Source organism: Clupea harengus, chromosome 17 (assembly GCF_900700415.2).
Source record: "Clupea harengus chromosome 17, Ch_v2.0.2, whole genome shotgun sequence".
NCBI classification, from domain to species: Eukaryota; Metazoa; Chordata; class Actinopteri; order Clupeiformes; family Clupeidae; genus Clupea; species Clupea harengus.
In genome coordinates, this window is record NC_045168.1 from 5,280,035 (window position 1) to 5,295,309 (window position 15,275).

Here is a 15,275-nt window from a genome sequence, read left to right on the forward strand (position 1 = left end):
ATGCCCGTCATTTAATCTCCATTGGGAATCCTGTTACACCAGTCAGTTTGACATTTTAATGTCGTCAGCGTCTAACTCTAGCACTGTTGAAAGTGTTAATGTGAAAGTATTTTCCATGCAACATTAAAGCAGATTTTGATGTGTGATTTAGAGCTTTTAATATGTCAATAATTTTAAAATCAAGCAACTGTTGCCAATTACTCCAGAAGAATTTACTCCCATAAGGACCTGGGCAACATCCAACGGGTATGGACCATATCAGAGCCATGTCCGTTCCAGATTCAGCGACTTACCCGTGTAAGTGTTTCAGTTTGGCTTTTGATCCCTACTCTATAGAAGCTGGCTGACATAACTCTCTCAACAACAGAACCCAATAGGAAATGGAGAGAAGCTATACTTAGAAAATGAACAATGCAAAACAGGTTTTCTCCTGGGAGAACTTGATTAAAAGTATATTAAGTAAATAGTCAATAAAAATGACTAATCAGACCAGCAAGTAAGAACCGGGGGATGCAGTTTGTAATGAAATGAGATGTGAAAAGATGAGATACAATGAGGAATAACAAAATGGAAAGATACCAGAGACGCTATAACATTTAACACATTCACTAATATTATAGTGCTAATATAGTGTATATAATTACTCAGACCATGGCTCTGGCAACTACGTGAAGTTGTGTGCAGCCATATTTGTTTATTAAAATAAAGTTAATCACTATTAATAAAAAGTGGAGTAATACTTAAGTGCACAGGGAAAAAAATAAACAAGTTTACTGAGGATACATAAAAAGCAACTCATTTCGTTTCCTTCTCAAATAAACTGCATACACAAGTTAAATATGCAAAAACACAACTAACACGCTGAGGCTATGACATTTACTTTCCATCTTTTAACAATCTAAGAAGTTGGCAGCCATTAACAGTTCCAGTGCAATCTCAGGGGCAATTGGGAATTCGGGGATCTCCGTGGAGCTGTTGGTGTATCGCACTTTGTAGGTGAAGTACATGCACACTTTGGAGAGGACATGAGATGGGATCTCTCTGAAATTGACCTCATTCGTCTCATTTTCCGCAAATTGACCTGAAAGGGCAAAAGATTTTTTCAATGTAAATATACCGAAGCTTTAAATAACTTAGGAAGAGAATCAAAACAGAACAGATAAGAATACAGAATGAGAGTAAATTGGACATCATACATATTACCACACCATACACCTTTCATACGTCTTTGTAAAACCAATTTGAAACCAAGGAATAATTCTGACATTGATCCAGTATGCACGGATATATTTCACAAGCTAATAGTAGGATGAACTTTGATAATTAAATGTATTAATCTGTGCTCCTCCACACTTGAATGTTACAGTTTAACCTAAAAGATAATCCTTTGTTTGATATTTGGCCACAGTCTCGACTGTAATGATATGTCAATCAAAGTAGGGGGAGGAATTAACAAATTCACATTCTGACACTGACTAAATACCATTTCATGTAGATGATCATGTGTAAATTGCTTTACAGAAATGCAAATAATCTTTGAAACCTAAAATACATACTGCCACTTTAAAATGTAAGAGAGAAAGTTAAGGAATCTCTGAAAAGTAGCTGGAGAATTCTACCATTTGGAGCCAAAGTGATGAGAAGCTAAGACTCATCAGACAGATTTAAGAGATAATCCAATTGCACTTTAATGAATAAGATGTTCCATCAGAAACAAACGCAATCATTAAACTGCTAGAGCAAAAAATGGCTAGACCATCAAGACACTTTAAACTAAAGGAATCTTAAAATTTGATTTTGAGGATGGGTAACAAATGACGTTCTAATGAAGAACGTAATGCGATTATATGAAGCATCAGCAGACTGAAGTCAAATGTATCTCACAATGCTAGGTAGATCAGGTAAGACAAAGTAACCCATGAAGTAATCTATTCTTGTTTACATAAAAACGAGTTAGATTCACAGCCCTGGACAGAAAGTTGTGGAGGTTAAGAGCTACCAAGGAGGTGAAAGGAATACCTAAACATTTACATCTGATTTCAATATCAGATGGGTTTACTCACCAGGTCCACTCAACATAGCCTTAATTGTCCCAGAGGTTAAGGCATGTTCTCTTTTCACTATGAACTCATGGCCATCTGAAGAGATCAGCTTCACATACATAGCATCTGGGCCTTCACAGCCCCCATAGGTTTTCTCCTCACCATCTGGATGACAGTAATGTAATGTCCTGATTAGTGTGTTTATCTACATAACAAAACCTATTTGACCTATAAGACTGGATGTTTTTTTATTGCCGTTGTATTATTGGATTTATGATGTAGTTGGCAACCGCATGATGTGCGAGACTAACCCATGATTAGTTGGATTCCAGACAGGGTTTCTTCCTGAAACACAGCACAGTATAACTCATTACACAAGGGTATGGTGAATATATATTAATTATTAAATGTTCCGTCCTGCAGATTTCAATCGCTCATTGTAAGAAATGCAGACATTGTGTTTGTCTCAACATACAATTCTATCCATCATCATATTATAAGCGTCAAACATACAAATCTTATTTAACAATTTACGTTGTGGGTTTTGGACAGAACAACGTGTAGCCAGGAATAGGTTTCTTGTCCACCCAGTGAGCTATACCCGATACATTATTGCTTTATCGCTACTAACGAGCCACAATACTTTGTACGTTTCATTAGCTCACTACTTACGAAACACACTCCTAAGGTAAAACATATGGCAAGTACGTTTACTGCCGATTACAACTGTACAGTCGTCATGTATTTTTTTTAAAGATTTAATTTCACGACCAAACGGTTCAACCATTTGCATGATTTTCTAACGTTAGCTGCATAGGCTATCGACAGCTGGCATTAGCAGCCAGCGAGAAGGCTAACAAGGAAGCTATCTAGCTAGCTTGCTACGAAGATAGAAGGCAATTTGTCAACAACGGTAACAAGTAAAGAAAAAACGATGGTATGAATTTGCTATGAACATGTTCAACCCTGTCGTATATTTAAATATGACGTCTAAGGATCGTGAACAACATGACCCTATTTATTTGCAACAAACAAGAACGCTCACCACGACAGTCGGCAGCGGAAGTTTGGCAAACCTCCTTTCTTGCTTTTCTTTGGGATTTTACCTGCAACTGAAAGACCATCTCTTAAATTATAGCCACCCAGTGGTTCGGAGTATAATAGCACCTTGGATTCAACCCCTACTTGCCACACGATGACTAAAGACCAGGGAAATGTGAAAGCATGAAAGACATTAAACATATTTGACTTAATTCCCCGATGGGTTATATTCAATACGCATGCTGAGATCTGCGACTGCATCGAGCATCAGTGTTGGGTCTCAAACTAGAGGTGCTTAAGAGTTCTTAAGAATCTGCTGTTGTTCACATAGATTCACTTTAAAACTGTCATAACATCAGCGAAAGGGCCAGCTGCAACGGAATAATTCATTAATTGTCATCCATGTTGTCATATAGCCTGTATTTGTCTGTATTTTAACCGCCTATAGATCAATTATTTTGAGCAGACATCGACGGAAAAGCCGTCATTTTCTATAACAGTAAAAATCGTTGAAAACCACGTTTCCCATCATTCGTCTCTTTAGCGTCTTTTGCCTTGGTAACGAGGAAGCTTTAAGTCAGTTAGGCGGGTATCAGCGCCCTATGATTAGCGCATTGTCAAGCGCCAATGGCTGCGAATCTGCACAACGGATTTTTCATATAAAGTTAACGTTACATGAGTTTGTGTTCCCATCTGCCGTTTTTTATGTCAGATTTTACTTGCAAGACCTTCCCATATCAAAGTCGGTAATTTCTGTCATTTTACCTACTTATTGAGTTACTTTAAGAGTTTTGTTCATCTCTTGAAAACAAACCTGAGCTAACGTCAGATAGGATATGTCGCTAGCTATCGTTAGCTAACGTTAACATAAGCAAAGTTTCCAACAGGTTTGTCTAACACAGGAAAACAGCGCGGTGACACTCAGAATCGTGATTCATGCAATCTTTAAGTTTTGGAGCCAATTTAACTACTTTCTAAAGTTACTGAACCTGAAGTTCGAGAGTAATATTGTCATCAAGTTGTTAGCACTACTATCGGCACGTTTTCTGTCAAACACAGTGTAATTTCTGATTGTCACGTTAAATAGCTCTGAATTCCGTTATGTCCTCATTTTCTGTCAAGGTTTACTTGCTACAACATTCAGCCAGATGTCTTTCGCGAGACCGAATCGTCTTCAATTTGGCCAAGGAAAACGTCCAACTCGCCCCAAGAAGGCAGCAGCTCCTAAGAAAGAATGGGTGGTATGTATACTTGAGAGCATGACATCAGTCATTGGATGTCATTGTTTAACTGTTTCTTAGTTGTTTTATCTTCATCCATTTCAGACCACAGTCAATGACCTCACTGTGCACAAAGCTACACCAGAAGAACTGGTAAGGCCATCTTACTGGCAATGACATTTGTTGATATACTCTGTAAAGCAACACCTATAGTACATCTCTATATCCCCATGCGTAGAGCTTTTATAAATGCTTGTTTTCCTGCCAGTCTCAGCGCCACGAGAGCCACAAGTCCCACAACCGTGTGGTTGCCCAGTGGGAACTGAGGGAGAAGGCTCTGAGACGTCGGAGGAGAAGAGAACAGCCACCAACACCACCAAGACTGGACAAGTACCGTCTCAACCTCATTAGAGAGGTGACAACCACAACCAGTGCACTCTCGTCAAGTTTTAGTCATTGTTTTGGGAGAGAGCTTTAATACATCTCAATGCTGACTTGAATTTAGTCACAAATAGTTGGACATGTGGTCCAATGTGTTCAAGCCAAATGTAAACACAATAATGTGGTGATGACTCATCAGTGGATTTTCCTTCTGTCTGCTGGCTATCAATAATTATGTAAAAAGAATTTAGTTGTTTTATTATCTTCTCACACATTTAAAAAGGTTTTTAACGTTTGGTATAGTCAGCAGTCTGTATAAAAAAAGACTCCTTGTGAACATAAAGTATGAGAAGGCGGATTTTCACTCCTTGTTCAAAATAAAACGCATTAGTACATGCATTAGTTACAAATAGTTGGACAGGTTTTTTTTTTTTTTTTTTTTTTTTGCAGTTTTATGTTTATGTGTGGTTTCTTATGGTTAAGTGTATTGTAGAAACTGAAAGGTTGACCTTCTCATTCAGTTGGGTTTTAGAGTGATTTTGAAACCCTTATGGCACTCACATATCCCCCTTATTTTTTGACACATTCCAATGCCATCCCTCTTTGCAGGTGTTCTCAGACCAGTACACACTGCAGGATGTTCTTGCCAGGTCAGACCGAGCTATGTCTGTGGTCAAGGACCTGTTTGGCGATGCTCCACGCAGGCAAACAGGTACTGTACGTTATTGGTGATATGTGTGATTGTACAACGACGTTGTGTGTGGAAATCTGTCAGTAAGAGTGTGCGTGTGTGTGTGTGTGTGTGTGTGTGTGTGTGTGTGTGTGTTTTCACAGGGTTCCCTAGCGTCACTGTGGCACCAGGTGGTGGTAGTGGCCCAGAGTTGCCTGTGTTGCAGAGACCTGATCCCCCAACCCAGCTGTCCATCCTCAGCCAGTCTATGATGGACCCACAGGTATCGACTGTGTGTGTGTGTGTGTGTGTGTGTGTGTGTGTGTGTGTGTGTGTGTGTGTGTGTGTGTGTGTGTGTGTTGTGTTCTGTGTTTGATGTGTCAGGGCGAGTCAAAAACACTCATGTCTGTTCACTAGCTGACTAGTAGTTACCACACAAATTTCCTCTACCGGTAACTGGGGAGGCCTTCAGAAAAGCGACACAAAACCCTCAGAAATGAGTATCTGAGACAACATCTAAGGCTGTTTTCAATTCACCTCGACACGAAACAGAAACAATAGTTAGCAAGTGCTTTGACATTCCAGAAATATTTCAGTCTGAAATAAAAAAAGGAAAAACTCCCATAGACCAAGAGGCTTTCACTCAGAATGTAAATATATTGTAATATTTACTGTGTTGTGTGTGTGTGTATACCTTTGATTGGGTGCGTGTGTAATCACATTCGCTGATATCCATGTTTTTCCGGCATTGTATGTTCCACTCAAACTCATGATTGATCCATGTATTCTAGGCCTTAAATGAACTTGAGCAAGAGTACAGTGATGAAGAACCTGACTCTAGCTTCAACTCCCCAAGTGACCCACAACGGTACTTAAACATCACCTTTATCAGTTCACTGACATGCATTAAAACACCCCATGGTCAGTTTTACAATGCTAGTTGTGTACTAGTTGCAGATTTAGAGGCCCGTCTCAAAAGACTAAGAGTGACCCTGAGAGACCTGAGAGGCTGGACAACCATAGCCCTCCACAAACACCCTGTAACCCGAAAGCATCTCAAGACCAAGCAGGTACTGTCTTTGAACAAGTTGAATGTCTTTCTTCCCATTTCCTCCCATTACTAACTTTCGTGCCATGTGTATCCTTTCCCTGTTGACAGATTTTTTTTTTTCTTACTTCGTAGCCCTGAATGCCACAGTGGCTGTTGAGCGTTTGCAGTCCAGGCAGCCGCAGCCAGAGTCAGGCCGATCGTCCACACTGGTGACTCAGGTGCTAAACTCTGACTCTCCACCTCCATGCTCAGGTAGGCCCTCTCTGGATGATTGCTGAAAGCCCAGGAGATGCATTTCCTTGTTTATGACCAAATAGATGACCACATTCAAGGCTAGAATTCAAGAATGATGGTATATTCAGGAAATAGTGACCTGAAGACAGAGTATACATAATTCATTGTGTGCGTGTTTGTATGTATATTCGGTCAGGCAAGAAGAACAGGGCCTCCAGGTCATGTAGGGGGCGCTCTGCTGCATCAGGGCTGGACGGCTCAAGTCTCAGCTCCCTGAACGGGAACCAGAGTAGCCTGGAGCTGCTGCAAAGCATGCTGGGACAGGTAGAGACAGAGCTGGACTCACTTGACCCTCAAGAGCCCACATCTGTTCCGGGGCCCCACAGGGCCAACCAGAGTCTTACAGGCTTCTCCGTGGCTCTGGTGTCTACTATTGGCCGGCTGGCTCGCCACCTCAGACAGGTAAGCAAAACCAAACTGCAGGCCAGAAAGCAGGTTTAACAAACTCTGAGCCTAACCCTGAGCTCTGAGTTGATGAACCCTGAGATGGGGAAACTCTTGAGTTTTCTGTTCCAGAGCAGCTGATCCGAGTTAGTTCAGTCAAGTCTGAGAATGTTTACTCTGAGTTAAGCGTGTGCCAGATGGCTAAAAAAAGCCTTCAGCAATGAAGCTCTGATACTAAGAGTCACCATGGCAACCGGCGAGAAAACAAGGTCATCCTAATCACCAAACTTTGAGTTACCTCTCTTTCTGGAATAGATAATCCAGTTTCCCCTCATCTCCAGATAAGCAAACTCAGAGTTTTAACAAACCCTCTTTCTGGAATTCTACCAATATACAGTATATACACATCAAAACAACTTCTGGAAAATTCTATACTTGACTAACAATGTCAGTACTCTTGCTAAATATGTATGCTAATACTTCATGCATATTACCATGAAGTGAAAGGTTGTCAGTAATTTTGATCCATGATAAATATGCATCCATGTAAGTATATGGTTTATGTGTTTATTTCCTGTGTAAACAGAGGGACGAGCAGGCCCAGAAGGAGGCCCAAGAGAGGAGGAGACTAGAGGAGGTGCTGGTGGATCAGAGAGTGCTCATTGATGCCCTGACGTCTGAAATGCTTAATCTGAGAGATGAGAGCGCCGCCCTGCAGGTCAGTCACCTCATCACTGCAAGGTAGTGAAAATCCAACAAGTAAAGGATAACGTATAGTCTGGCGGTCATTATCGAAAAATCCTGACAGGACGAACAGGACCCCGACGCGCAGCGTTCTTGGATGTTGTTATCTGCTATCGTGATGAGTGTGTGTGTGTGTTTGTTCTCCCAGGTTGGCGTGCAGCAGCGCATGACTGATCTGGAAGAGCGTCTGGACACCGTGGTTCTGGCCCTGGGTGATCTGGGGCCTTTCGAGGGAGGACCAGAGCCTCAGGTCTCTTATGTCCCAGGTAAACTGTGAACAAACACCCATAAGGGATAATAACATCACATACTATGGACTCTGTTATGCTAAATAATTATGCTAAATCTGTTTCAGTAAACCTCACAAACCTCATGTGTTAAAGAGAAACATCAGTATTTTTCAACTCTTATTTTCAGATCTTTTTGGGTCCAAATTTGTACTAGGGACAAAAACGATCTAAATCTGTCCAGTATTGAGTTAGAACGCTAAAACCGGCAATCGCAAACGGCTGTTCAGTGGAGTCCTATGGAGAAAGCAGGCATGTCAAACCAAACCGCCTGTTTTAGCCACTGACAGACTCGTAAATGTTTTTGTAAGTGTCTGACAACATGGAAAGGATCCCTACAGAGATACACCTGCACCTGTTTACCTCAATAACAAGGTAGCAAAAAACAGTCCGTGTTTATACAGTCAGTGTTTTGCCTTTCACCTCTTCCAGTCTCTGACGTAGCACCCCATTCGGTGCCTGTGGTGGATTGTCCTACCATGTGGTGCTGGAGTGGGCACCCCATAAATAATACAGGCCCCTAGTGGGGTGCTACGTCACAGACAACACTAGCACCTTTCATTTCTGTGTTAAATACACACATGTTGTCCTCAAAGAAGGCCTCATACTACACCAGTGAAAGTATGCCTTGAATGAAATTTGTCGTACTATTTGCCATTGTTGTGAAGTAGAAACAGATTAAGTGGCAAGTGGGTCTGTTTGCCCCAATGGGGAAAAGTTTGTTCATTTCATAATTTATTTATTTTAGTTATGCCACACATTAGTCAGACTGACGAGAAAAATGAATAACGAAAATAAATAATGTGGCTCCTCCTGTATTTGCAGTCTCCCAGCCCCCAGTGAAGCCCCCACCTGAGCCTCCATCCATCTCCCCCGCAGTGCTGCTCTCGCCCCCCCGGCAGAGGGACAGCCAGGCCTCCTACAACAGAGGTGAGAGAGAGTGGGAGCGGACAGCAGGCTGCTCATCCGACTCCTGTATTAGACAGATTGTTTAAATATTTATGTACCATTAGACAACGAATTAATGCATTTTTAGCTGAAGGCCAGATTTGAGAAGTGCTGCTGTATTGACACGACTGTGACCGTTACTGCTTCATCTGTGCCCACTGTTTTTGAGTGATCACGCTCTCTACAAACATTTGTATTTACATAGATAATAATATAATAATATTAGCAGAAGTATGAGACTTTCACTCTTGTGACCACAAAGTATGATAAGAAAAAAAAAAACTTGGGGCGTACGTGAGTTGTCATGTTTACAGTTCAGGCAGCCCGTGACTCAGTGTGTGATTCTGACTTAGGAATCTTAACGTTTCCTCTGCTTACAGGAGAAGTGTGTGGTGTGCCGCTGCCGTACGAGGCCTCCTCTGCGTCAGGGAGTCACAGAGGCTCACAGGAGGAACTGGATCGCTCCTCTTCCTGCTCCTTCGCCAGCGTGCTCTGCCCCACCCCACTGATGGAACCCTCCCTCGGCCTCCTCCCACCTTCCCAAGATGTGGTTCAGGCCCAGATCGCCAAGCTGGCCCAACAGAACGTCCAGATGCGGGACCAGCTGGAGCAGAGGCGCATATCTCCAGCTGGGTCATACTCCTCCAGAGAACAGACTTCTGGGAGATCCTCACCAGCCAGCCTGTCAAGGCAGAGAACAGCACCACCATCTGGGCATCAGCCACAGGTGCAACAGGTACAGACCTCAGAACAGTTCTGTAGGATTTGAGTAATAGGACCCCCTTGGGCAGGCAGTTTAAGTAGGTTAAAACTTGTCCCGCAGGGACAGACATGACTCGACACCAAAAACATTTAACGGTCCACAGTTCACTTCAAAGTCACAAAGTATCCAAATTGAACTCACATGGCTCCACCTGAATCACCATTCATTTAAGATCATCGTTTATATTTCTGTTTGCCACAACCTGCCTTTTTAAGAGCTTGTTGTTGTAATTATGGCCTGTGTGCAGGTGGTCCAATGCGGTCAGGCAGCACACCCCAGAGCGACTCATATGGAAGAGCGCCTCTTGGAGTTGAGTCGGCAGAGTGCAGCAGCACGCAGTAGACTGCTGGAGCTCATCGACCAGCAGAGACAGAACACCTCTATGCAGGCGTCCCCCTGCATCTCCCCCATCCCGGTCCACTCTGATATCGAAAGTCCTTCCACAGGTTGGAGTCTGTGTCTGTGTCTGTGTCTGTGTCTGTGTCTGTGTGTGTGTGTGTGTGTGTGTGTGTGTGTGTGTACACTGCACATTTTTACTCTTGTTGGAGTTAGAGAGCGGTCTGAAACTACATGTTCACTGTAGTGTCCCAGAAATACATCTAGATAGAGAGATCTGTCATTGACCTAGTTTTTGGATTGTGTGTCTCCTTCCATGCTGGCTTGACAGTGGCCTAGTGGCAGGTTAGTGAGATGTAGAGCACAACTGTGTCCATATGTGTGCCACATATCTGTTTCTAGCCTTTCTATACCTCATAAATCTTAGCCCTCCAGCTGAAATATTCTCCTTCTCCTTTGCAGTTACTTCAAGGACCCCAGAGGTGGCCATGTTGGTGCCTGAGAGGGACTCTTGCTCTCAGTCCAGTGGTGGTAGCATAAGGTGAGGGATGAACTTGAATATCAAATGTTTTATATGATCACTAGGGCAGCAACATGCTAAAATACGTCCTTTTCAGATCTGCAGGAGTCTCAGCACAACATCTCAACGGAGTAGACGGCCATAGGCAGAGACCTCAGGTACTCATTTGGCTTATCTTAATCATATGATTGAAAATAAAGAGTAGTGTAAAAGTTAACATTTTGAGTGGTAATGTGTGCATAGCAGTTGTTATAAGGTTCTGTCCTCTCCGTGCTGAGGGATGTATTTTGTTGTGTGCTACACAGGTGGAGAGGCCAAGGGGAGATGGCTGGTTTGCACTGTCCGCTCACGTCCAGTAACAGGGCAGATCACCATGTACTAGAAGTAGTTACAATAATGTGTACTGCATACATTACATGCATGTAGTATACATGTAGAGCTGTGTACTGTCTCTGAATTTTTATCTTTTAATAATGAAGGGTGTCTGAGCATCTAGTTCCACAGTTTTTATTGCAATGCAGTTGTTTTGTTGTGGTTTGGGTTTTTTTCTTTCTTTTTTTACATTAAATGTCATTTGTACATCAATTAAGTTATTAAATATGAGCACACGAGTCAACATTTATGTAATTATTTTGTATAACAATGTACAGTATATTGATTCCATATTTGAATTTCGGGTGATTAGACCCTTTTGGCTATTTTCAACACAATAAGACATAGTTACAGATTTAGGAAGTGACAAAAGTGGGAAACCAGCTACTGCAGTGGGTCAGGAGTCACGAGTGGGGTAAAATAGTGAAGTCCTCCTAAAATCAACCTTCCTGTTTTGTGGTATTGGTGTCCACACACAGGAAATGCTAAGGCATAATTCCACAAACATTGGCACATTTCTTCAACTTTCGCTTGTAGAAAAGTAATGACTCACATAATGTTGTAACGACTCCCTCACTCATGAGCCTCCAGCTAATACAAAATGCTGCCACTCGCATACAAAAATATGAACACATTTCTCCTGTAATTTCTCTGCCTTTCTTCACTGGCTCCCTGTCAAAAGTAGAGTACATTTAAAAACACTCCTTGTAAGATGCAAAACAGCATGGCTCCAGACTACCTCAGGGATTTACCAGTCCTATCCTGCCCACTGAGAACTCTCATCTCAAAATTCAGGCCTCATCATAATTCAAATGAGTGTCAAAAATTACAGAAGGCAGAGTTACAATAAAAGAAGAGTACTGGTCTCCTGTAGTTGTGTAAATGTACTGTTCTGGTCATTATACTAATATTATATATCGTCATTGCCTTGGTTTCCCTTTGGAAAGCATTATGGAGAATTATAGGACATCACAGTTTGTAACAGTACTGGCTGATATCTGTCCATTTCTATAGATGAACTTGATCTCACATTCTGACCTACAGCTGGTGACCTTGAAGCAGCAGCCTTGGTCATTCAGTGGCCAACTGTTTGTTTGCATTACGGCCTGTAGTTTGTCCATCCAGCCCACACTCCCCTCTCTCACCCACACACTGCCTCCGTGTTCTGTTAGAACTATCCCATCTGTGTCCCCTTGCATATCCTTTAGGCTTGCCCAGTCCAGCTGAGAAAGACACACACACCGTGGGTTGTGCACCTCAAAGCGATGCCCCCTTTCGTAGCCACAGCAACAAATCCTGACTAGGAAGGAGGCTGGCTCTGATGTCACAAAGTGGAACACCACCTCCATGCTGTGGTCTATGGCAACCGGCCCTCTAGTGCGCTCCACGTAACACAGCTGTACCCCTCCGAACATTCGCACAGATTCCAGAACCATTTGGAAGCTGTGGTGCTCACCTTGCTGCAGGTAGCGCTCAAGTCCCGATAGCGTCTCAAGGTGTAACTGCATTAGTGACTGCAGTCCCAGCTGTCCAGGGCTGAACTCCAGAATCCCCAGCAAACGGTGCCGAACCCCAGCATCAAAGACCTCAATGTTAAACACCTCCTGGGACAAAGTGAATTTGAGATGCTGGGTGATGGTGGCCTCAGCAGCATTCTGAAGTTCAACAGAGCTCCCGCCTGGGCACACTCGCTCCAGCAACCTCAGCACCCTCAGACACACCTCTCTGTACTGTCTGGGCAGTGAATGCACGTCTGGGTCAAACACGACCCCACTACTTCCACCTGCTTTGCGAATGACCCGAGCCGGCAGACCATGGAAGCTTGTGACCCTGTGAAGTTGGCTTGGACGGCAGGAGTATATTCCTTCTTGGGGAGCAGAGAGGTGGAGACAGTCCTGTAGGGGGTTGAGGTCCCGTAGGATCTGGGCCAGCGCTCGAACACTCTGTCCTAAGGCCTCGGCCCCTCCCTCTCTAAGGCACTCCTCCAACTCCTGGAGCAAGTAAACATCCACCACTTCACTGACCCGTAACTCAGCCACGTATCCCAGCACGGTCCTGCCCGGCTCAGAGGTAGGCACCTCCAGGATCTGTGCCATGCAGTCCCAAAGCAAGAAGCAGAAGATGGTCTCCACCATGTCTTTGTGCTCCCCAAAGCAGGCGTGGCCCCCGGCCTGCAGGAAGTCCCTGCGGTGGAGCAAAGCATCAGCTTCCTGGAGGAGCTTGAGCAATAGGCAACCCCTCTCAGACAGCTGTGCTCCTAAAACGGGATAGGGGAGATCTTGTGATTACATTACGCTCATTCACAACATCTTTAACTTGGAGTCTTGACCTGCCAGGCCAGCAGTAGATATAAGTAAGTTATTGGGTCTCATAGCTCAGCTAGTAAAACAAGGTACTAAACAAACCAAGGAGCACACAGACAGATACAATTGTATACATGTACAGTGAGATTATGCTGTCACTTCAGATTAAAAGGGTCTGGTAAATGAAATAAATTTAAATGTATTCATTAAATGGAACAAGTATAAAAGCTTCCATAGATGTTAAAGAGGGGAACCTACTCTGAATATTGCACTGCCGGACTCTGCTGACTAAAAGTGGTGCATCTTGGGTCTTCTGGAGGAAGAGATCCACCATCACTTCCACCTGAGCCCCATCCCCCACCCCCACCTCATCCAGCAGGGCCTTCCTGACCGACCAGCGGGGCAGACCCAGCATGGCACCCAGCTCATAGACATTCAACCTGGTCTCCAATCCACTGACAACACCAAGCTGGTCCAGCACTTCTTGTAGTACACCTAAACAAAGGGTATCTGAAAACTGAGCCAACGGGTGCATACAAACTGGTCTCTAGTATACCAGAAGATTTACCAGTGTATCAGTATATACCAGTGATAAAGATAATTTCAAAACACTGTTAAGGATATATTAATGATATATTAATCAAGTGCCTTGTATTATTAATTACCTTGTATCAATCATGTGCTTATGTAAGCAGGAACATGACTTTTCTGTGTATGTAACTTAGATTATTAGGTGGCATTTATATGCATAAGTGCAAGAGCATGTTTGGGTCAGAGGTGATAAGAAGGGTCGAACTGTGCTTCTTTCGACCTTGTGTAAAACTGACATCCTTGCATGGCAGGAAGCAGAGTAAGATGACCTCGGACGTCAGAGACCCACCACGTGGTTATCCCTGCTGACAAATAGTTTTGTCGTCAGAGAACGCTAACTTCTGTCTATATAAACCTTGTGTGATGTGTTTAATATTGCTTCTCTCTCGTCTGCTGCGGTCCGGGAGTGAGCCTGGGCTCCCTCTCTCTTAGAGAGGGCCCGTGCCTCTCTATGACCTGCCAGGACTTGGGAGAGCCCGACAAGCTTGTTGTTGTTGTTTAATAAATATACAGTGCCCTCCACAATTATTGGCACCCCTAGTGAATATGAGCAAAACAGGCTATAAAAAAATATGTCTTTGCTGTTTATCCTCTTGGTCTTTCACTCTAAATATTCACAAAAATCTTACCTTTTCATTGAAGTAAAATTATTGAAAGAAAAAAAAAAACTGTTGACATTAAATAAATATTTTCCCCCAAAACATGTGTGCCACAATCATTGGCACCCCTAGAAAAATCTTATAATTAAAATCTAACTGAAGTATATTTCCAGTCATGTTTTACATTTTTAAGTTCACCTGTTTGATAAGGAACTCTTAAGAGGTCAACCATGCCTTCCTGTTCCCCTGGCATACAAATATGAGGTGACACAGGCCAAATTCCATTATTCATTCATCACTATGGGAAAGACCCAAGAACACAGTAAAGAGTTGAAAATACCCATTTCCACTATCATGGAAATAATTAAGAAGTTTAAAGCGACAGGAGATGTTAAGAATCAGCCTGGAAGAGGACGTGTGTGTACATTGACCCAACGCACCGTGAGGAGGATGGTTTGACTGGCAAAAGAATCTCCAAGGATCACAGCTGGAGAATTGTAGAGGTGAGTTGAGTCTTGGGGTCAGAAAGTCTCCAAAACTACCATCAGACGCCACCTACATCACCACAAGTTGTTTTGGAGGGTTGCCAGAAAAAGCCTCTGCTGTCAATCAACTACAAACTAAAGCGCCTACAGTTTGCCAAATGTAAGTCAGACTTTCGATGGGGCCGAGTTATATGGTCAGATGAGACCAAAATAAAGCTTTTTGGCAACAAACATCAAAGGTGGG

At 43.1% G+C, this 15,275-nt stretch overlaps 3 protein-coding genes across 7 annotated transcripts in view; 1 reads left to right on the forward strand and 2 right to left on the reverse strand.

Annotated features, from left to right (window-relative positions):
- Positions 1–11,292, forward strand: spice1 (spindle and centriole associated protein 1). Of its 3 annotated transcripts, none has more exons than XM_031584474.2 (18): positions 1–297; positions 4,206–4,324; positions 4,409–4,456; positions 4,572–4,718; positions 5,294–5,396; positions 5,519–5,637; positions 6,146–6,222; positions 6,306–6,424; positions 6,538–6,657; positions 6,836–7,101; positions 7,670–7,801; positions 7,976–8,093; positions 8,940–9,044; positions 9,443–9,798; positions 10,073–10,271; positions 10,624–10,702; positions 10,779–10,839; positions 10,987–11,292. In XM_031584474.2, exons 1-18 carry the CDS (start codon positions 249–251, stop codon positions 11,038–11,040), a joined length of 2,271 nt encoding a protein of 756 aa, XP_031440334.1. In that variant the 5' UTR covers positions 1–248; the 3' UTR covers positions 11,041–11,292. The 3 variants fall into 3 exon arrangements, with proteins under 3 accessions (XP_031440334.1, XP_031440335.1, XP_012671642.2); XM_031584475.2 differs by having other exon boundaries at positions 6,312–6,424; XM_012816188.3 differs by lacking the exon at positions 1–297 and adding an exon at positions 3,659–3,829.
- eloca (elongin C paralog a) lies at positions 424–3,165 on the reverse strand. 2 transcript variants are annotated; one of them, XM_012816190.3, is made up of 4 exons: positions 3,088–3,165; positions 2,354–2,387; positions 2,064–2,207; positions 424–1,081 (listed from the first exon to the last, which is right to left on the reverse strand). In XM_012816190.3, exons 2-4 carry the CDS (start codon positions 2,355–2,357, stop codon positions 891–893), a joined length of 339 nt encoding a protein of 112 aa, XP_012671644.1. In that variant the 5' UTR covers positions 2,358–2,387; positions 3,088–3,165; the 3' UTR covers positions 424–890. The 2 variants fall into 2 exon arrangements, with proteins under 2 accessions (XP_012671644.1, XP_031440340.1); XM_031584480.2 differs by lacking the exon at positions 3,088–3,165 and adding an exon at positions 2,577–2,672.
- Positions 11,185–15,275, reverse strand: part of LOC105890096 — a 7,406-nt gene continuing 3,315 nt past the window's right edge. The window contains exons 7-8 of one of the 2 annotated variants that reach the window (XM_031584478.2): positions 13,615–13,851; positions 11,185–13,310 (exon numbers count right to left, since the gene is read on the reverse strand). In XM_031584478.2, coding sequence (XP_031440338.1) covers positions 12,013–13,310; positions 13,615–13,851 — 1,535 coding nt within the window. In that variant the 3' untranslated portion in view covers positions 11,185–12,012. The remainder of the gene's footprint in view (positions 13,311–13,614; positions 13,852–15,275) is intronic. The other variant, XM_031584479.2, reaches the window with a different exon arrangement.

Bases quoted from the DNA above. Each gene is read 5' to 3' on its own strand.
- spice1 (XM_031584474.2), top strand. From the start codon at position 249: ATGGACCATATCAGAGCCATGTCCGTTCCAGATTCAGCGACTTACCCG. The intron at 298-4,205 runs GTAAGTGTTTCA...TTTTCTGTCAAG, and splicing joins AGATTCAGCGACTTACCCGT to GTTTACTTGCTACAACATTC. The intron at 6,658-6,835 runs GTAGGCCCTCTC...ATATTCGGTCAG, and splicing joins CTCTCCACCTCCATGCTCAG to GCAAGAAGAACAGGGCCTCC.
- eloca (XM_012816190.3), bottom strand. The intron at 1,082-2,063 runs GTGAGTAAACCC...TTGCCCTTTCAG, and splicing joins GGCTATGTTGAGTGGACCTG to GTCAATTTGCGGAAAATGAG.